Genomic DNA, 22978 nt, shown 5'->3' on the forward strand with positions numbered 1-22978 from the left:
ACACATGATTAAATGGATGATCTAGCCATCATGTGCACTATAAAGCATATGACAGCTATGATTTTTGTTGTTGTTGCTCCTTTTGCAATTACATGCGGGGGATTTTTTCAAGAAACCGATTAGTGCAGTTACAGAGCTACACCTTCTACCCCAGATAAGTGCTTTTTATTTTATTTTTTTGTCTTGTTTTGGAAGAATGCCTATTAAAGTACTCACAGGGGACATTCCATGTGGATCAGCTTGTCACTGACCCTTCATAATGTATTGGTAAGTTACTGATTGGATTGGTGTGACAACATATAGGTAAGTTGGTGATATGAACCTCACCAAAAGCCTACTTCAGTCAATCAACCCCAAGTTAAATACTAGCAAGGTTTCTCAAAAGGGAAAATGCAAGTGACCTTTTCAAGGGATGCATTTTAATTTCTTTAAAAGAAATGTGTGCACGTTTAGTAAGGAAACAAAAACTTCAATAGCTCTGCTGCCATTATGCAAACCATTTTGCTGCCTGCTGTCTGAATCATTTATAAGGATCGCTGTAGATTGTGTGGTGCCTAAGCCAGTGTCGTAAAGTGCACAGCATTAAAAAAAAATACTACATTATCTATCCAGTTTATGGAATCTCAACATTTTCATGCATATGAGAGACCGCTGTGCCCTTTCTTTAGATGTGGTCCTCAATTGTTCTGTAAAAGGATATTTTTCAAACCACATAAGTAAGAGCAAGAAGCATTCAAAGTGCACCTGTCATGTTCAAATAACAGGGAGCAAATTTAAGAGCAGACTATTTAGCTAGAAATTTCGTATGTGGGCAAAAAACATTTCTATCAAACATTTGCAGCTTAAAGTTATAGCCGAACTTTGGAAGTTGAATGCATTTCTGCACCGGTCAGTAAATATACATAGCTTAATGAAAACCTCACATGTTAATTACCAGTCAATTACAAATGCTTCCACCCTAATTGTCTTTCATTTCTAAATTTGCAAGCAATTTTGTAAGCACAATGTAACCAACACTTTATTTACCTAAGCAAAGCTGGCACATCCGCTTAAACAATGTAACTTTCCTAAATAATTTCATAGTACATGAAAAGACAACTCTGGTAGGCTCTGGTATGAATAAAGAGCTCTCAAGAAGTCAGAATGGGCTTTGCCAAAGTAGGAAGCACAGTTAAGACTGGGGAAGAAAATTGGGCCTGGCACTTTAACACCAGCGGCTGCACATTAAAACAACGGCTTAGACTTGCGAGAGGTAGCAATAGTTAGGCGATGCATCCCATCTGATGCTGATCCACTGGGCATTTGCTGGTTTGCTAGATGGCTAGTTCGGGGCCTCTACTAGATATTATTACCATGTTACTTAATGCAGAATTTGTCTTTGAAAAGAGAACTGGAATGCTGGAAAATGCTTCCATACTAAAAGCTGGCTTTTGCACCTGCCTCTGCAACGAAAACCACAAAAGAAATGACAAGTGAAAAAGTGGCCAGAGCATCCCAAGGGCTACTTTCTGTTCATTTTCAGAGGTGGGGATTTTATTTTTTGTAACTGGGTTCAATTTACTAACCAACTTCTGTATTATACAGCTCAATAGCTATTTTACTCTGCATGCCGGTTGCCTTATAGCAATCATATAATGTCATAGTGACAATAAGGTAGTGAACTACTAACTGCAGTAACTTCTAAACAAATTACATGTTTTCACTTACCAGTCCTTTACCAGGTGCCAGTCTGTGAATATCCCACCAGTACACTGGGCTCCACACTCTATTAAATGCCCCGCAACACTGTAATAGAATGTAATAGCAATGTCAAAGAAACAAATATCACATTGAAATATACAACTATAGTATATAAATTCTAATGCCATAATAATTGTTATAATGCATTAGTAATTAGCAATGTTTGTAATAAAAGCTCAATTTTAAAGGAGGTTTTTAAAATTAGGCACGTATTACTTAAAAGTTGAGTCAGTGAACTGATGCCAACGAGAAGCCCTCATTCATGTAAATTCCAAAAACATTCCAACATTTTTACATCCAGATACCAACAAATGTAAAGGTGTGATTTATATACATAGAAATTATTGTCAACTCAGGCAATTCAGACGTTTTAAAAATGTCAATAAAACCCATGATGACTCTCAAACAGACAAAACCTCATAAATATGCAAATAATTGCTGCTGGCAGAATACAGTCTGTCAGCTCCCCATGCTGGATGACTATACTAACCCAAAAGTGCAACATTTTTTTCCAAATCTATAATTGTTTCTACTTTATTCATTTTTTTTAAAGATGTCCTCAGTTTCATTCTCAATTCATCTGGAGCTATAAATGTATCTAACATACATCTACCTACATAACTAATTAACTTTCATGCTTTACTATTAATCTAGTATTAGGCAAGCACACCCAATGTGGACATATTTTAATTAAATTATTATAATTCTCGGTTCACTGTACCAAAGTCTTGTAACAATTACCTGCCAGCTGCAAGCAGATCAAACTCATTCCTCTTCCAACCAAACTAACAAAAAAAAGACAACAAGTTGTTAATTCAATGTTGTGTAGTGGTCCTTGTGCTCCTGTATAAGGTATTCTTCAAAGTCTCCTTTTACATTGAACTATGTATTATACAGGAAGAGCTCAGCCCTTCGTGCTGGAGAAACCTGCCAGTTTTGGCCCTTCATAATGAATAGTGAAATGAGGTAGCTGAAACCACAACTCCTTTGTCAACTTTAGTCATCCTAATGGATTTCTTGGTCTATGAATTTGAATTTTATCATGCTGTTTGATTTGTTCTAAGAAAATGCTGCGTAAATTGGTAGCGCTATATAAACAAATGCTTGGTCTGCCCCCATCAGTTGCAGGTATTAGTGAAGCAAATAAAAAAATGGGCCTGGCAGCTGCCTTTGTATTTTATATATGAGCATCGTGAGTTCAGATTTACCCAAGTGATTGGGTTAGTACTGAACCCAGCCATAATCCACAGCCCTACCACCCTAGTCTTCTGGACAACCTAACCATATACATTAATTCATTACATTTTGTGGCAAAAACATTTATAAATGTTGGGTTAACCCCACTAAAGCATGTCCACATGTCTCCCACCCAGTTTCTAACCCCTCATTTAAAGAAAGAGAAAAAATGCTGAACGATATATTTTTAAAAAGAGAAGACATCTGGCACCACCATATGGTAGCAAGTGTTATTACAGTTTTATGATGCACAAATACCGGTACTTAAGCTGCAACCCTAGAATTGAAGACAGACGGAGAGCGGGTGTTCATATCCTACTCTCTCCCCACTGCCCTTCACTAAAAACTGGCCTGGTCAGAAAAGCACACAATACACCCTCCTAATACTCGGTAGTCTCATTTTCTAACTTCAGTAAGTAAAGAACACCTGCACTGATTTACATGCAGCAAAACAAACTCCAATAGGCATTTAACATAAAAGCAACGCTGGTATGGACCTTTAACACTAAACATAGACACTTTACATGCCTTGCATATTAATAAATTACTTAAGTTGACAGGTCTGCTTTAATTAAACACACAATGAACTAAAAAGTCAGTTTATTAACAATCTATTCTGTTATATATCTGTAACATGCTGTTTGAAAGATAAGCCAAAACAATAAAGTCAGCAAAAATCCTTTTTATGTTATTAATTATTCCTGTAAAAGTAAATCAAAAAGCTGGGTCATGTTTCAGGGTGATATGATTTCATAATAATGAGTGTATACATACAGAATGTATCAGTGGTCCCAAAACTACACTGCTGTCCACACATCTTCCAGTGACAACAATGTCGGCTCCAAGGTCCAGGGCCCTGCTAATTGGCCTCGCTCTGCATGATGGGGGGGAAAAAAGATTAGAATGCAATTTAATTATGAATGTTTTCTTCAAAGTCTAGCGGGAATACTTTGGTCTCCCCTACCAATTCCTACATAAATTACCAGAAAACCTTAAAATACGTATGGACACATACCCAGATGTAAACCACAAAACCTTACACCGAAGAAGCAATGTATTCACCTTGGGCACTGTCCTAGGCCTTTACCAGGGTGGCCCCAAGCCACCTCCCCTGCAGCCTATAGAGTATGAGGCCATATCCTGGTGCTCCATCCCTTAAGGATACGCGGCTGTGAGTACAGCTACAATGGAGTCTGTTGCAGATGGATACAGGCCTCAATAGTGTAAAAAGGGCCTGGTGGGGAGATCAGACATCTCTCATGTAACCAGCTTGTTAAACAGCAATGTACCAGGGAATCTCATCTTCTAACAGGGTAATATGCTCCTGGTTTTGAGGCTGATGTGTTGCTGCCCCCTTTGACCTGCACCCTACACCTTGATTTGCTGTTAGACAGATGGGACATTTTTGAGTCTCTTCTCTGTATAAAAATGGATTCTATTGATTGGAGTCTTTGCATTATATTATTAATACAATACATGGAAAAGCAGTTTCAGGTTTACAAAACAGAAATAAACTATTATAAACACACTTTTGGAAATGATGGCTATGATATTCTTTTAAACCAAAACTGTTGCAGGGCTTTGATCTGTAAGAATTGGCAACATGAAATACATGTGTTTGGATACACACAGGAAGATAATGTGGAAATTGGCACAATGGGGACAGTGGGCAATTCAAGTTTCCTGTCTCCTTAAATTTCTTAGGTATGTATGAATAATTTAATTAGGTATGTTACATTGTCTTGTTTACTTTAATTTTATTTTATGTAATTCATAAAAACGTTAAAGTTCTTTGATGTTTGAATTAGAATATACTAGAAAATCGCCTTTTAAGTGAATTCTTTAATGCTTTCTACAATTTCTTCTTTTGCAGGGATACAATGAATGCACCAGATTAGAATCCTGCATTCACTTCCACCCGTAAGAAGATCATTTCCACAAACACATGGATTTGAGAGGCTTAGGATCTGCAACATGTAAAACTGGAGATGCAAAGTTCTAGCTTCATTAATAAATCCTTTAAAATATGATACTTTTGTGAAAGACACTTTAGATAACGTATTAATTTACCAGATTTTCAGCAATTCATATATTGATATAAACTCACCCAAGGTAAGCATGCATACTATGAATTTTCTCAGGAAAAGGCTTCCCATTCTCCATATCTAAAATCCCTGCATCCTTCAATGAATCTTTCTGTGATCAAACAAATGCAATACGGTAATATTAAAATTTCCTTAACAAAAAAAAAAGAAGGCTATGAAAACAGGAAATAATATTCAGAAAAGATACATTAGAGAATGGCTGAAATGATAAAGGGTGGTGCCCTATATAATGTGTTAAGGCTTTATGTAACACTTTCAATCTTATGTGCCATATCTCTATATTTTTCTCTTTCAATCATGAAATCAAGTTGTATGAGGATTCTGGAACATTTTTATTTTGCGGAGTGGAGGTGCATTTATCCACCTGACAGCCGCTTACTGTAGCACACTGAAGGACCTGCTACTGGAGCGACACTAAAGGTAAGTGTCCTTTGGCAAGAGGCCAGTCCAGGCCTGCTGTAGTGTTGTGTAATACTGTGGTTGTATTTTCTATAACAAATATTTATAAAATCTCAACAGGAAAATAAGTATTTAGTATTCTGTCGATAGGCTTATATACTACCTTTTTCATTAAATCATCCCCAGTGACGACTGCTATTTTCAAGTCAAGATCGGCTTTCTTAATTATTTCTTGTAATGCAGCAGCACAGGCAATAGGGTTGGTTCCTCCAGCATTACTGATAACACGGACACCTGTAACATTGAAGAACAGGAGAACAGAGCCATCATTTTTAGAGAACCATCACTGATAGAGAACCATGTAAACCGTCTGCGTTTTTGCTTTAATAATGCATCAACTTGCGGCACTGCTTTAAGCACCTCTGGTACTAAAATGGTTAATAAATACATAGCAAACATGTATCTAACAAAAAGACTGAACTTTTCTTTGCTTGTGTCAGTGACAAAGCTTATGAAGACGTCTGATATAGAGAATTCAGTGAAAAGTATAACATAAGTTTCATGTTGCCTTCCTCTGCAAGAGATATGCCAATCAAGGCTGTTGACATTAGTATACTCCATATTAATATAAAATATTTAGCACATGGATGGAATATTCAGTAATATATGTCTGTACAAGGTGGGTGCTGCTTTTGCAGCCTTAACTTTTGAAAAGGGAAAAATATTAAATAGCAGATCATAGCTGGATGATAATAACTGCAACACATAATATCTTGTACTATATGTGTTCAGATAAACTCACTAAAATTCTTACATATCTTACATAATTTGATGCACCGTATTATTATGTTTTATACATTATGTATACCTCATATGTCCAATGGTGCTTCTAACAAGCAATATCAAAAGATTTCTTATGGGGCACAATTTAAGATTAGCAAGAATTTCTTTTTCAGTGAAGAAAGTTGTCAGTGATACACCTGCAGAACTTTTAAGTATGATTTATATAAAGTAATTATACTTAACATTTTCTTAAAGGTTAAGTATATTTAAGAAAAGGTTAAGCATATTTTTTGAAATGTATGGTGAACATAATGCTAGCTGTTCAACACTTCAGAGCATTGATCAATTTTATATCATCAATATTAAATACTAGCTTCACTAGGCTCACTAAACGCTAAATCTAGCAAAACTTATGTAAAAAAAGGTTTATGTTTTCAACATTTGTAAGAAAAAAGAAAAACAAACAAACACACAAATATAGATACCAATCCTGCATGAAGCTAAAGGTTATTACAATACCCGATTTATGAATGTCTTTAATATAAGGCGCCATCGCAGTGTACACAAAGTCTGGAGCATATCCCAAGTTCTGAAAAAAACAACAGAAAAGTAAGCATTTCTGCTTTTATATGGAGGCTCAGGCAGTGCAAGATATTCAGTGTCTCTACATGTCAGGGTGCAACATTGTTGTGCTGGTAACATCATCTGTGTGAATACATTTTCACATATGTTTTTCTTTCTTTACATATCATATCGATTGCAGCAAATAAATGTCTATGGAGGAGAGAAAGCAAGTTACGTTATGTTGGTCATGTACTTACTGATGACTTCGCTTTTGCAGCTGTCAGTAGAGACATTGTAATTTCGGAAAGATAGTCAAAAACCAAGAAATCCAGTTTGCCGCCATAAAGAAGCTGTGGTACTGAAAGGAATAAAACAAACACCTATCACTGTTTCTGAAATTAAATGATATTTCCTTTAAAATAACTGGTAAATGCTCATAATAGAGGATGATGATGATGATGATGACGACGATGATGATGAATGATTCTTACTAGACAAAAAAGGAACATTTATTTAATAAACAGATAACATCAATGCAATCAAGAACTTGTATTCATTGGCTGTTTTGCAGCTACATATAAAACAGGAATGTAAAGTCAGTGTATATATATATATATACCAGGTATAATACACAAAATTTACTATAGTTTGTAAGTCATGTTTCAGTGGCAGTAAAGTGCCCTCACTAAAATTAATGGGAGCACTTTCAGTGTATGCACACGGTGGGGGGGGGACCTCCATTGGAACTGAGTACACCACAAGCAGACCATGTCGTGGCGGGGGGGTGGTATTCTGAAGAGTCCCTCCATGAATATGTAAGATATGTAAGGGGAATCCCACAATTGTTTAAGTGATCATTCAGCTATCATATTAAAGTGCTCAAATGAAAAAATTATCATTTGCGTCGTCTGTCAAGATATATGAATGTGGCTATTTGTGTATATATAAGAATTATTATATATTTTATATACATCTTCTCATTGACAAACATACTTTAGTGCGCTGGTTGTGATAACCACCAGACTTTATGAAAGAGGGAAAGAGACAGGAGAGAAAAGAATGAGAGGGGGGTTTTGGTCCAACAGAACAACTGTTCTTCCTGAAATGGGACACTTGGGAGGTATGACATAATACTGCATGGCTGTTGTTAGAGGCTGAAAATATAAAATGTTTTGATTTAGGAGTTACCTGAAGCAGCTGTGTCTCCCCAGAAGCCAGATGCACATCCAATTCTTATGGGACGGCGTTTTGATGTGGTGGGAGGGCAGTCCTGCACCACAAACCGAGAGGAAAGCTGACGGACGCAGGAGTGGCATAGCCCACCTTGAAAAAGGTGGGCTGTTGTCTTCCTAGATGATACGCATCTTCCCTTTCGGAAAAATAAGGCCCAACCCATGTTTTCTTATGCTATCCAAGAAATGATCCCGCTTCTGTATTTCTAGTTATTTGATATAAAGAATGAAATGCTTATTCAAACCTGAAAAACACACACTCATATATATATATATATATAATAAATACATAACATAAAACCTTGAAAACCCAACAGAAACATCTCTATTAGACAGCCTTATTAAGTAGTTTGATAACATCCGACGCTCAAATTTAAGCTTCTCAATGTTTGCTAAAAATAATAAAATGTGTAAAAACATTTGTGCACTTGGCTACACTACCTGTCATATAAAAATATAGACAATGTATTAGAAATGTAACAAACAGTCATGCTGGAAACTTCCTTCTTGTTACATAACTTGCTTTCTACATGGATATGAACCCTTAATCCATGAGCCAGTTTATATATTTCCAATTTTATTACTTTTAACTTTTTTTGATGCCTCTCCTGCTATTGACATAAACAATATATGCAGACTACCAGAAGTACCTCACAAACCGGATTAAGGTGCATTGGCAAAACATATTACATAGTAAATTAGCACCACATAAAGGTAATTTATTAAAAGAACTTTGTAGCTAGCAGACATTTTGTATTTCACGTCCCCTGTCCCTTTCATTCAGTTTTCAGTCGCGACTGTCACATAAAGCCCAGCGGCCCCACTAACATTTACACAAAGTTTGCTACTCACACTTCAGAGGTTACGGCTTATGCGGAAGAGCACGGCGGATTCACCCATCAGACAAAGCTAAATAGGGGGTGGCCAAAGCCTCCAGGAGTACAAAACACAATTGTCATTAGTTCAAACTTCTGAATGACAGTAAAATATTTTTTTATTTGCCAGTGGATGTTAAACTGCAATTGATAAGAATGTTCAAAAGCTATTTAATTCCGGACAGAAATTACAGAGGCTTTCGTACACAATGGAACGCTCCACAAAAATACGATAACAATGAAGCAGGGCGGCTCTGGTGTAATCTGGCGTTTATCCACCAGGGGTCAGCAGAGTACGTAAGAAAAAGTAATGTGTTAAGCATGCAGCTCTATAACAATATGACTATGGTACGCTGTACCTTGGAAATTTGGTGACCATACCTTAAAACTGATGGTCTATTCAACACAACCAACCAAACATAACATAAAGAAATTAACATAGAAACTTTTCAAAATGCCTCCGCTGTCGACACTCCAGTCATGCAGTTTAATGCGTATGATAGCGGAAAGATTTCCGTGTGCTCCTTGTATCAAGTGGAGGGGATGGATTCTGCATTTGCCCCTTTCCCTGTCCCCCAAGTGTTTGCTGTCATGCCACGTGATACAGTTTAGGCCCAAAAGTTTACATACAGCTAGGCTAAAGATATTCAAACTCAAGTTTTCACAACTCCACTCATTTCATGTTACCATACATTTCTTTTGGCATCTGTTCCTGAACATTCTGTCAGTACTTGATTGGGGAACTACGATTGCCTTGGTTGCTTAGTAAAATAGGAAATAATTTAATTATCAGCTTCTCGTACCAGCTCATTGCATACTTCCTAACATTTTAAATGTTTACAGAGGAACATTTATATTTTAGGGTTGCGTTTTTAATGTGGGTTTGTTACCTACCGTCTGTTACTTGGTATTTGAGCAAAGCATTTAAAATAATTGTATTTTATTAACAGAATTTGTGATATTTATATGCACTTTTTTTTACCTTTTTTGACATACAGTATTATGGCTTGTAGGCCTTTGGTTCTGATGCCCAGAAAACAGTTGGAGCCCCAAGAAAAGAGAGATATCATGAGAAGAGAAATGGGACAAGAGATAAAGAGTTTGGTTCCAAAGACGGACACTTAAAAATGTATCTCAGTACCTTATTTGCCTCAGTTACCTTATTTGCCTATATGGTAGGGTCATCCCTTAGTCTAACATTATCGTTAAATAAATGTGCTATGTTTGTCTTTTGTCTAAATGTGTTTTTTTGCTTGTTTTGAAATGTGAAAGGCTTATAAATGTTTATGGTTTATTGCATCATAGGACACTGATATGTCTCCTATTTCCCTTTGTTTAATGTAGCGCTGACAATTCACTGATTTCAAAACGTGCAGCAAATATTTGAAATTCACTTATCTTATTTAGTAAACCAAAACTTTGTTTAACTTATGGAGTTCAGTAATCCAACATTCAAGGTAAAAGCTTGTTTTAGACTAACAGGACCTGCAGATCTGCTTTTGCTGCAAAAAAAATAGTAAATTTGTTCATGACAAATAACAAGATACTCCAAGAAAAAGCAGACGTTCAATTGTAGTAACTAAAAAACCTCAAATACATTATTCTTGAAGTAACAAGAGATATAAGAGACATGACTTCCCTTTCTTCACTTCCTTCTAACGGAAGTCACCTTTCACTAATCTGTTTTTGTTGGATTTTAAAGCCATTGTAAACTCATCCAATTAACATACAAACAATCACCACATATTAATTTGCAATGTGTTATTGTGAAATCCTGAATGTAACTCTACTCTACCATATGAAGAAGAGGCCAATGAGTTCCTAAAAGGCATATGTGACTCAAAATCTTTTGATGTGTTACCGTAATAAAAGGTATCACATACATGTTCTCTTGGGTCAATATGACTTCACCATTTTTCTTTAAGACATTTCTCGTATTTACTCTCCTCAAATCAAACCGTTGCTTGTTGATTGAGTTCAACAGGATCTTAACTCACATTTTCAACAAAACTTTACATGCCCAAAATGTGTCCTGAATACAGTTATTCCGGAAGGATGGTGAAGCAGTATGTGCTGGTGTTACTATGGTCTGAGACTGAGATTTGCACAGTTTTGGCTGGAATCCTAAAATATAAAAATGATCTAGTTGCATCTTCAAGTTGCATGCAACCATATGTACTGCTGCAAACTGCTGCAAACTGCAAGTTCATTTTTCTTCAAAAGTAGTTAGTAGTTTAGGGGCAAACAACCTCGATGGCTTAGGAAGAATAAAAAAAATCTGAATTCAGCGCATACCCACCGAATACCATTCAAAAAACACCTAATCTAAGGCATAAATATTGGGGATATAACATCTCAATTCAACAAAAAAACTAAATGTAATCTGTTTTTTTACATAATATACAGTGAAATGTTTTTTCTCGGTTATTACATATATCTCTATTTTGATTTGGTTTTTCCATTGTGGTCTTTGGAATGATTAATGTGCCATTATTTGATAATGAAAATGAATGTAGCTGTGTTGATCAAAAAAGAGATGGTGTCATCAAAGGAAGAGACGTAGTGGCACATACAATATCAGGCACTTAGAGGTGTCATATTCAGATGGAATTACTTGTCATAGATTTACTTCTATCAACAGGTAAGGTTTGATGTTAATTCAGGCAGAAATGGGTAGGCTAGATGGGGTGAATAGGTCCTATCTACTTTCAAACTCTATGATCACGTCTCAATATGTGTTTTTTTTTTTTTATCACCTTCCAAACAAATGGTTAAACATTTATTCACCCGTTGGGGCTATTTTACACATTAACATTTGTTCAACAAAAAATGTAGAAAATAGTAGAATTTGAGTGATGATTCAAACACAACTGATTCCAAGTGCAAACATTCCCACTGACACTATTGCATAAATACATCCAGTAAAGAATGATAATTGTAATTGACAGTGTACTCTTTTAGATGCTTCATGGAAACATATGGTACAGACTGTAACACTTCAAACAAATGACAAAGTTAAACAAAGCTTATGATTGACAGAAAAACTACTGAAAACTTGCCTTGCTATGTTTGTTTCTTGTTGGCCTGCATAACTGTATATAGATATATGGTTGTATTGGCTGGGTCAACACTGCATTCTATGAAAAATACAAAATTTGAGAAAATAATAATTCATTTGGTTTCTATGGTGACTACACTACATTTAAAAATTCAACATATTTTGGTACAAGCTAAAATGAATTTGCAGAACCTTTTACTGTACTGCGCTTTAAACTTGCTCATCGGTATAGTAACTAGACAGCAAACACTCATGTTCCAGTTATTATGGGGTCCCTTTGTTGCTTATTCCCTCCACTCTTTGTTTAATGTTATGATGGGGGTCTCTGGGGGTCCAGTGTAAGGATTATCGAGTTGTGGTAAACCTACGCTTCCTTCTACAGTTGATTGTTGGGTCTTGTGCTAAGATTTCTCCTCCTTTGCAATAAAGTATTTACATTTTTCACAATTCAAATCACATCTCCTCCTTCTCTGCTCTCCTTGGAGTGATGGTTGCTGATAAAGAGCCTCTATATGCCTATGAAGATATTCCATTATTAGTCATTATATATAACAATGTATATGGTAGGCATTAGATGAGTGCTTCGCTAACCAGTGTATCAGTGCTCAAGATATTTCCCAATGATAACAAACAACTGCCAATATAGCGTCATCATTCAGAAAGTATCCTATTATTTATCACAAGTTGTCATGTTTGAATAAATGCTTGATTTGACGTGATTTGACGTGTTTTTTTGTTGTATGAATAAATGCATTTTAAGCTACCTCTGATATACAAATATTGTGTATATGAACGGCGAAGGCGTCAAATCACAGATATCCAGCTGGTGTTTCATTTTTTTTTAAATAAGTATTTAAAGACATTAGACATTTAAAAAGTTCTCTCTGGAGATAATGACTCCCTTTATTGTACGTTGCATTCATCATGGGTAAGTGTAATTTCTGTTTGGAGACTTATATTTATATGCAGAATAAAATGGCATGAAGTAGACTGATTGTAACCGTTTTTTAAACGTTACATACGAAGATTATGATTTTACTGTGAATAGTGTATTGTTCAATTTTTTTTTATTATTTTTTTTATTTTAGAGCCTGTTGGGAAACACAGAGTCATTCACCTCAGGCAGCAGGGGGAGTAGGCATGGCATCAACAAAAATCCAAACAAGCCTCCTACACATAAACTGCACATTGTGTACTTCAACAAAGTTGTGCTTATGATTCACGCTGCCTTGACTTTTCCAGGATTCAAGTATGCCAAGACTTACTAGAACCATCAAGTACAATAGTCACCTTTGACTATTTGATGTTTTACTATCAAAGTGGCTGTCAAAATAATGGCAATGTGCAGCCATACATGGAAAAAGGTGCTTAGGAGCCATATTGATCTATGTGACATCATGTTACATCACTATAATGTGTTGTTAAAAGGGTACTTTACATAGGTTCCAATATTATGTCGCATACTGCGGGATTAGAATGTGGCTGTGAGGTGGCATCTTGTCTCAGGGTTTTGCCTCAATCTCAGGGTGAAGGGAAAGATTCTCACGGTCAGGAGCCGACTCCTTCCTATCCTATACTGCCAAGATAATATCTAAGACTCCCAACTGGTCCTTTTACCTCCAGTATGTCATGGTTGATACCTTTCTCGAATGCAGGTAATTCAATTAAGTACATCTTTAAATAATGACACATCAGGGTTTCCATGAGGACCGGTATTAGAGCTTTTCACACAAATTGTGAATGCATAGTTCCTGTGTCGCCCTAAAAAAAGCCATTGACCACATACAGGCCAGAGAGCTGGACTAGTTAAAATAACAAACCAGTGGCGCATAAATCCCGCTGTAATAAGTGTCCCAATCAAATCCAAACAGTTGACAACTATGCTTTTAAGGTTGCCATCAAAACTTACTCTTGTCTAATGAGAAAGTATTTGCAACATATTAATGATGGAATCCATGTGGGACTGAATGTGTAGAGTCAATGTGTTTGGTGGGATCAGAAGCAGGTGATGATACTGTATGAATGACATTAAGTGCAGCCGCTGATGTTGGCACACACAAATACACGTTCAACGTAAATATCATAAATTTCAGAAGCCCACAATGGTTTTGAAGACAAGCATATAAAGACACAATATTCCATTACATTTTGGACAATTATTTTAGTATAACATCTGTGATAGACATATGTTGTTCACCATTGATACCTGGTAAAAACAAGGAAAGTTGCTATCCTTCAGCATTATTTAAGGACTATTGTAAGGGGAATAATGACTTGAAGAAGCCCTACTTAAAAACGGGCTTCTTTCTTATATCAAAGGCATTTAGTAACATTTTGCTATGGGAAGTTGTATTAGCACATAGGGATACCGGCGGTCTATGGGTTTCTGTGGCTAACTTGTTATTATGGGGTTGCAAAATGCAAATCATTAAACAAGTAGGATTGTAGAACAACAAGAATTGTAGAAAATAGCAACAGTAGTCAATGTCAGTCAGCAGCTGCAAGGGCCAGTAAGATGTTGCATTGTATAAAAATTATTATTGGCTCACAGGAGGAAAATAAAATGGAGTACCTTAGGTATAAAGAATTTAGCATTTTTTACTTAATGCAATAAAAAATATTCTACTATAACAACGACAAGAGAGGAAACCAACTACAGAGGCTGTGCTATCAATTGACGTTTTCAAAAAATGGGCTGGATATTTTGGTAGCAACTATCAATTCAAGTGTAAAAGTTAATAAGAATAAGATAAATGATTTTTGATTTAGTGAGAAACCAGATTTTTGGAGTCGGTAAGAAGGATTTCCATTTTTTGTGCAAACGTGGCGTTTTTGCCATTTTCTAGATAAACAGCAGTTTCACACTTGATGGACTTGTATTTTTTTTCTTACCCAAAATTATTATGTTATTTATTAATTTAGCTGCATCTCCCACTTTTTAATATAATTAATAACTTTGTATTTATAACTTTCTGATAACATTTTGTAAATAGGGACTAAATTAACATTCTATGTTGTTCTATAGAGACATGTGGTTGGTTTGTGTGACTGATTTGTCCCTTAAGAAGGGAATTTTAATAGAAAAGATGCAAAGTTAAGCTATTGTTGATTTACAAAGGGTCTTTTTATAATTTTAGTGTGTACGTTGTCAGGCTCAAAGGTGATTGATTTTTGATGTTTCAAGACCTGTGACCCAAACATCCCACACTTTCTGCAAAATAAACAGAACTTTCCGGAAACAGGTTCAATTGACACATATGCTATCAAGGGTTAATGATCGCTATGATGTTAATGCTCAGTGTGATGTCCTCCTCTACTGAGGGTCATCACCTTTATTTGCTCCACCCTAATTACACTTTACTTTGACCTTTGAGCAACTCCTGGCCACTATCTCCAAACCCACTGCTGACCAAAGGAACACATAAAACTGCAGAGGCCAGCACACTATACTTCATTTGAGAACTATCAACCAAGCAGGGCACAAGAGGACCTGCAAACATGTCCAGGATATTTAAGCAGAGCTTAGCGCTCTTACTTTTTGTAGCCTTTTTCTCTGGCAAGCATGCAGTAAGTATATAGATCAAAATGAATGGTCATTTTACAAGGGAAGATTTTTAATCTATAGCAACAAACAATATACTACGCATCTTTATTTCAAAAGTTAATTATGGGGTCAGATTTTTTGTAAAGGACCCCCAAAAGTCAGACAGTAATTCAATTCTATTATAGGCTGTTGTTTGCTTTTCTGATTAACTTGATTTTATAAAAATGTCCAGAATCAATAATGATGTCTTATGTTTCAAAGCCTGATCATTAAGCAATTTATCAAACTGATATTATACCATTCTATAGTTGATTCAAATGTTAGAAGAATGTTTAACCCCTTAATGACAAAGCCCGTACATGTACGGGCTCAAAATGCATTGTTTTCAATGGGTTTAGGGACCGCCCATTGTCCTTAAGGAGTTAATTCAACGTTATTGGGTAATGCATATATAGAAAATATTTTCTGACATATTAAATGTTTTATCTTTTATTTACAGCAAAACATATTGGCCAACAAAGATAACTGCTGCATCTTAGATGAGCGATTTGTAAGTAAACACAATTTCCAATTCTTCTTAAAGAAGGAATGTATTCTTTTCTTAGTACGATTAAGATTTTTTTCCCATCTTTCAGGGGGAATACTGCCCAACAACATGTGGTATTTCAGATTTTTTAAACAGATATGAATCAGAAGTAGACACAGATCTGCAATACCTTGAAGGTTTGCTAAGGCAAATCCAGAATTTTACAGTTGATACTACAACAATAGTGGAAGATCTCAGAGGAATTGGAAAAGCCCCCTCTACATCTCCGCAAAGTAAGATTTCACGGGGTATATAAAACAGAGGGAACAGAGCAGCTTTTTTTTTATATAGGAACAAGTTAAATTAAATGTGGATTTTTTCACACAAGTTCACAGTTCAAATGACATTTGTTGGCGCTATATAAATATAAGATAGTAACAATTAATATATATTCTGTTTTCTTTACACCCCGAATGGAGATGCAAAGAAACTGAACACGCATATGGTGTTAACAGGAGCAGTAATAGAAAATAATTTAATAAACTATATCAATAAAACATGAATAGCAATCTCAAATATTGCAATATAAATAAACAGAGATTTATTGATCTAGATTTCTTAACTGAGGCAAAAAACTGTATTTAAAGGATTAGTGAATAAGGAAGACAAACATTTTTAAACACTACTAGTTTTGTTTCTGTGGTAGAAGTTAAAGTTAGCTTTATAAAAGAATGAAACTTTATAAAACCATTTGGCTCCTTCGGAAATGTACAGAAAGCCGCTTTTTCGTTTCTTTTGATGTTACTAAATCCTTTCATTGACCGATTGAGACTGTCTCCATGCAAGGGATTATCCTGTTGATAAGACAAGGCAGGAGATGTGAAGATGTTGGGTCAATGAGAGATGTCGCTCTTGGGTGTAGTGTAACAACAACTTTAGGCAGCCTTGTATGCAGTTCTTCATTGTAAATGTGTGCTAGAAGTGGCTAGTGAACATTGTGGATACTGCTTGATGTTTCCAAGAGGGTGTATAATTCTGGGCTTTGGATGGGACTGCTGCTCAAGCTGAAAGCTGCCACTCCTCTTCTTTAGTACTTAATAAAGGAACGTCCACTTACCTTTACTCCAGATGCCTTCCTACCGATCTCTGTCAATGTCAACTAATCACAAAAAACTGTTATTTTTAAAGTTCCATATATTTAAAGTTTATTGGCTCGGTAAAGATATGTTTACTTTTTTTATGTACCTTTGGTGCTTAACCACATACTATATGGTTCTGTTTTGATTAGACCTCATAGATCCTATTACTCAAAAATCCCGATCCATGCTGGATGAAATTGCAAGATACGAGCAGACGGTCATTCAATATGAAGAAAACATACAGTAGGTATCATTTAGCCCCCTTTTGACCACTTGGTGGGAGGCATGTTAGCAAAAAAAAGATAAAACTGGTTGAGTGCGGTATGTAGGATAATATCTAACTCAGAAGGGCTTAGAATGCAAGAGAAAATAATGGAGAACTTGAAAGAAGGTAAATGTAAATTGAATGAACCGTGAAACCAAAATGCAGCAGTTATGGATATCACATTATTATTATTACACTTTCAATCACCTTAATATAAATGTAGCATTTGTTTTAACAAGTATGTATTTCTACTATAGATATTTACAAGACATCTTAACTTCAAACAACAATAAAATCTTTACACTGAAACAGAAGACTGCCGCATTGGAGCTGCAATGCCAGCAGCCATGCAAAGAAAGTGTTAAAATACAGGAATTTACTGGAAAGGGTAAATCATAATTTTAATCGTCTGCGTACAGTATGTGTCATAAATAGTCTACTTGTAATGTGAATTTCTCTTATGTGAACTTCACCTATAAAGTTGTGGTTTATCATTTTTTATAATACTAGATTTATGCTAATATAACATATCTTGTGTTTATAGGCTATAATAATTTTATTTTGGTAAATACTAGTTTTATATCCAGTACAGCAACCACAAAAGTTGTAAGACTTGGGTACCCACACAGAGGACTAGGCTGTTTAGGGAGAATATGAGGGAGAGTTCCGTTTAGTGGGAGACAGTTAACTGTAGGAAAGTTACTTTACAAACTTCATATGAAGTGTCTCATATTTGCCCTGTAATGGCGCATTCAAATCCTATTCACATTAGGTATTTTCAAAATCAGACAAGTACATTATTTTGTGGTAAGTTTTCTGCTGTAGTATATATCACAGTTAAACTATAAAAGAGTGTCTTTGTTAATCCTGCTCTTATCTGATAATTATTTGTTAGTAGTCCTTATAATTAGACATCTGAGGCCAGTAGGAAAACATAAATTGTATACACTAGAGAAAATTAATATCTCAATATTATATCTGGAAACTGGAAGGTTTAGCCACCCAATTCATCTTCTACTCTAAACCCGTTAACTGCTCTTGTCCATGGGTAGCCCTACTCCTTGACACGCTTGAAGTTGTGTTCATGAGTACTTAAAAGTTTCAGAAGATATTAATGCCAATCAAACATTTTCTTTCAGATTGTCAAGATGTTGCAAATAAGGGTGCACGGGTTAGTGGTCTATACTTCATCAAACCTCTAAAGGCCAAGCAGCAGTTCCTTGTGTATTGTGAAATTGAGCCATCTGGCAGCGCATGGACTGTTATTCAAAGAGTAAGTATTGATTGGATGGAAAAGTATTTGTTGGGAGTGAGTGAGTGTTGGGAGCATGGCAATACTTGCATTGCAGGGTCTTCTATGGATTTAAGAAATATTTGATATAGTTGTAAAAGCCTTTCTATTATGGGCATTGGTGTAAAATTGGTGGTATATAAAGGAAAGGGGTTGAAAGCTTGTGGAGCTGATCTAAATAGATAAAACATGTGGAGTGTATGCGGTTACCATAAGGCACCCCAAATCTGCAAAAGGGGGAAGCTAGTTCTTGTTTAGAGGATACCTAATGAGGTAGAAGCTAGTAGGCGCAAGAGGTTTGGGAAGAAAATTGGAGAAGCATGTTTTTCCACCATGGTTGTGAGAAAGAGGTCTTTGGAGGTATGAGGCTATGATGACATCTTACAATTGCACAATTAAAACAAATGTACAAGTCAGTTGGATAACTTTATGTTTGTGCTTTCCAGAGACTTGATGGTAGTGTGGACTTTGGAAAGAACTGGATACAGTACAAAGAAGGATTTGGATATCTGTCACCCAACGATGAGACAGAATTCTGGCTTGGTAATGAAAAAATACACTTGATAAGCACCCAATCTACTATCCCTTATGTTTTACGGATAGAACTTGAAGATTGGAACAATCAAAAGAGGTAACCGAAATAACACATAAAAAGTTGTTACATTTCTTAAATGTACATTAAAAGCATTTTATTCAATTCTTGCTGTTAAAATCTTGGTTATATCGTATTATATTTTTACTCCATGGACATATTGTTTTAAACAATTCCTTTGTGCTTTTTTTTAGTACCGCAGATTACAACACATTCAGACTTGGATCTGAAAAGGACAATTATCGTCTGACCTATTCTTACTTTATGGGTGGTGATGCTGGTGATGCGTTTGATGGCTTTGACTTTGGGGATGATCCCAGTGACAAGTTCTTCACATCTCACAATGGCATGCAGTTCAGTACTTTTGATAGAGACAATGACAAGTTTGAAGGAAACTGTGCAGAACAAGATGGCTCTGGTTGGTGGATGAACAGATGTCATGCTGGTCACCTCAATGGCAAATATTATCGTGGTAAGTAAATGTTTAAATTTGAATACAACACAAGACTATTGATACTGCACCAGAAACACATTTACAGTTCGTTCTTTCAAATGTGTTTTTGCAAGGTATGGAAAAATCATTCGTATCTCAATATCTCAGCCCCCACATTAATTCTACATAGATAGTAACATTTTTGTAAGTCCTAGCAGGATTGAGCGGTAAAGAAGTTGTACAGAGTACGGGGAAGAACAGTTATTTCCTATGCAGGGGCAGATGAATGCATAGGAAATAATTGTGTGCCCTGTACTCTGTACAGCTTCATCACTGCTCAACCCTGCTAGACCTTAAAAATATTGCTTCCTATGTAAAAGAATGGAGGGGGGTGCAAGAGAATATTCTTGCCTGGGGTGTCATTTAGTCTAGGACTGTCCCTAACCACAGACATTGTAGATATAAAAAAATGTTTTTATGTAAAACAGCCATAATGCATTTCATGGTATTATTCTAAGACATGCTTATATTCAATATATATATTCAGTTATATATTCTTCATTTTTTACTCAGCATGTGTTTGTGAGCATGTTTATAAAAAACCACAAATTTGAAATGCACTCTATTAGAGTAGACTACACAAAGGAACTATATACATGAAATGTACGCATGCTGTTTTTGGAAAATATATTGCATTATTCAGTTGGGAGATGCACACTATTCTTTCTGGTGTCACCCCCCTTTAGTTATCTTTCTTCAAAATGTGTGAATCAGATGATTACTATAGTTTTCCTATGCAAAAAAAGTGGGATTGTTTATCCTGAAATGTTGGGTAGCATATGTGTGTACACAGACCAAGAGTTGTATATAAAAGGGCTTTCATTCTCTAGCTGATGATTTTCTTTGTTTTTATTTTTGCAGGTGGTATTTACTCTGAAAATGACAGCCCTAATGCCTATGACAATGGTATTATTTGGGCCACTTGGCAAAGTCGATGGTACTCAATGAAGGCAACGTCAATGAAGCTCATCCCACTCAACAGATACGGGCAAGAGGGACAGCAGATATATGGAGGATCAAAGAAGGTTGGGACTAACAGAGGAGATGCCTAAACAAAATATGTTTATCACACCTGACAACCCAATGATTCCCCTTGAACTCTTTTGAAATTTTAGTTACCACTACACAAAAGGACCATAAATGTATGTCATTGTCGACAGAGTAACCTGGACTTGTTTTTTTTTTTTTACGTATTGTTCTTAAGTACTGTACTATCAGTTTATATATACATTTAATTCCACAATCCATATCTGTGTAGTCATGCACAACCATCATTTAGAAGACACATGCTGTAAGCCACCTTTTACCCCCTTTTTTTATGTACACGCCTTACTTTTTCTTACTATAATAGTAAGAAAGAGCAAAGGCCTAACCCTCTCCATGCACTATACTTTCTGGTGTCTCCACGATAGTTCCCCATAAATATTCAACCACATCTTTAACAATGTACTAATACGGCTTGAACTTACCTGTAGCACATGGAGGGGGCATACCATAAGGCGCTAAAAGAGTGACTATTGGCTTGGCTGCCATGACCGTTTACTATGAAATCTTCAGGTGTAATACTGTAATGTTTGCTATATTGTAGTTATTTGCATTGCTGGCATTTCAGGGGCAACTTCCAATAAAGTGATTTACTACTGACAAAACGTGCAGACTTTTCCATGAAAATGATGACATAAAAGTAAATCTGGTTTTTGACAAGGTATAACTGTTGTTTTCTTTCATTATAGGTTGGAGACATATAAATGGACAGTTTAAATAAAAAAATTGGAAACAGGGAAGAACCAGATTTTTTTTAAAAAAAAAAACAGTTTGCAATATCTTTGTAGCCTGTACTTTGCACTATGTCTAATACAGAAAAACACAAACATTAAATGACCTCAACAAAAGCAAAAAGACTCAATATTTTCTTCTAAGTGTATTAATTGTTACCGTTATGGTTAGTAGAGTGCAGGAGTTAAGATAACAATGTGTGTTATTTTCAAATGGATAAACATGATTTTTTTGTGTTTTTCAGCACAACAGGGTGACATATTAGACAAAAAAACTGGTGTTTTGTCACCCCCTGTGCTGTAAAGGGTTAATGCACACGGATGTGCTGCCTGAGCCAGCTATGGCAATCATTATGTTTAAAGAAGGTGTAATTATTTCATTATTATACAGAGTTGCAAGGTGACCCTTCATATGGTAACAGAGACAAAATGCAAATTCTATTACATTAAATTACAGGTTTATCCCAATTCATATGCATGACCACTATTAACAGTCCTCTCTAGCTTTAACGTTGAACAGTACACCAACGGACACTTGGCAATGACTCCGTTAGTTAGAATAATTAAGATACCCCTGAATTCATATTTACCTATGTACAAAATTCTCAAATACACAATTACAAATACTTACACTAACATTAACATACTAATACACACTCATGCTAACACCCCCCTCACAAACACTTTGGGCCATAGGAAATGTGTCCAGAATGCAGTAAATTCTGAAATACAGGTACACAAGCCACAAAACTCATGGTCAGGCGGCGGATAATAGAGAAATCTGTAACACAAACACAATCCTAGGGTCACGGGCAGGCAGCTGGCAAATAGAAGAGTCCGTGTCACAATCCAAAGGCAGGCAACAAGCAAACAGAGTGCATGTCGCAATCTAAGGGTCAAGGACAGGCAACATGCAAAACAGGAATGAAGGGGACAAGCAGGGGTCAGAGCTAGGGATACGGAAACCACAATACTGTGTCAGAAGCAGGGAGTCTAAGGACATGTACAAACAGTATCTGAACACCTGAGTGACAGCATAAAGCACTGAGGGTTTTTTTAAAAAGCCACCCTTGATGAAGGCAGGGACTCCACCCCTATATGTTCCGACATAGGAGGTGATCGAACAATAAAAACTGACTTTGTGATGCTGTTAAAACCATTCAAATTCTTTGCAGGTTAAATTCTGCTTGTGGGTGAAAAAAACATGGAAATGATCAAAGGGGAATGATTTCCAACAAGACACCTTACGTGTAATATTTATCAATTTCAATTAACAAAAAAACAAAAACACCTAGTAAATCACAGAGCTTTGTCGAGCAGTCAGTATCTTGCAGGGGTACCAATGATGGATCTACCTTTTC

General features: G+C 36.0%; 2 protein-coding genes across 3 annotated transcripts in view; one reads left to right on the top strand and one right to left on the bottom strand.

Annotated features, from left to right (window-relative positions):
• Nucleotides 1-9019, bottom strand: part of LOC128483965 (uncharacterized) — a 41181-nt gene extending 32162 nt beyond the window's left edge. Inside the window, exons 1-9 of one of the 2 annotated variants that reach the window (XM_053460297.1) lie at nt 8912-9019; nt 8016-8265; nt 7085-7185; nt 6783-6852; nt 5644-5774; nt 5084-5172; nt 3751-3850; nt 2482-2525; nt 1708-1785 (exon numbers count right to left, since the gene is read on the bottom strand). In XM_053460297.1, the coding sequence (XP_053316272.1) occupies nt 1708-1785; nt 2482-2525; nt 3751-3850; nt 5084-5172; nt 5644-5774; nt 6783-6852; nt 7085-7185; nt 8016-8223 (821 nt within the window). In that variant the 5' untranslated portion in view covers nt 8224-8265; nt 8912-9019. Of the gene's footprint in view, nt 1-1707; nt 1786-2481; nt 2526-3750; nt 3851-5083; nt 5173-5643; nt 5775-6782; nt 6853-7084; nt 7186-8015; nt 8305-8911 lie in introns of both variants that reach the window. The other variant, XM_053460289.1, reaches the window with a different exon arrangement.
• A 6417-nt stretch (nt 9020-15436) lies between these two features.
• Nucleotides 15437-21741, top strand: FGG (fibrinogen gamma chain). Its single transcript, XM_053460351.1, has 10 exons — nt 15437-15559; nt 16036-16086; nt 16172-16355; nt 17351-17444; nt 17724-17854; nt 18606-18739; nt 19204-19388; nt 19544-19821; nt 20704-20867; nt 21576-21741. Exons 1-10 carry the CDS (start codon nt 15491-15493, stop codon nt 21588-21590), a joined length of 1305 nt encoding a protein of 434 aa, XP_053316326.1. The 5' UTR covers nt 15437-15490; the 3' UTR covers nt 21591-21741.
• Nucleotides 21742-22978: the final 1237 nt, after the last annotated feature.

This window comes from Spea bombifrons, chromosome 1 (assembly GCF_027358695.1).
Source record: "Spea bombifrons isolate aSpeBom1 chromosome 1, aSpeBom1.2.pri, whole genome shotgun sequence".
Taxonomy (NCBI): Eukaryota; Metazoa; Chordata; class Amphibia; order Anura; family Pelobatidae; genus Spea; species Spea bombifrons.

Excerpts from the sequence above, each read along its gene's own strand:
- FGG (XM_053460351.1), top strand. The coding sequence starts at position 15,491 with ATGTCCAGGATATTTAAGCAGAGCTTAGCGCTCTTACTTTTTGTAGCC. Across the intron at positions 15,560-16,035 it reads TTTTCTCTGGCAAGCATGCA|CAAAACATATTGGCCAACAA; the intron begins GTAAGTATATAG and ends TTTTATTTACAG. Across the intron at positions 16,356-17,350 it reads CCCCTCTACATCTCCGCAAA|ACCTCATAGATCCTATTACT; the intron begins GTAAGATTTCAC and ends TGTTTTGATTAG.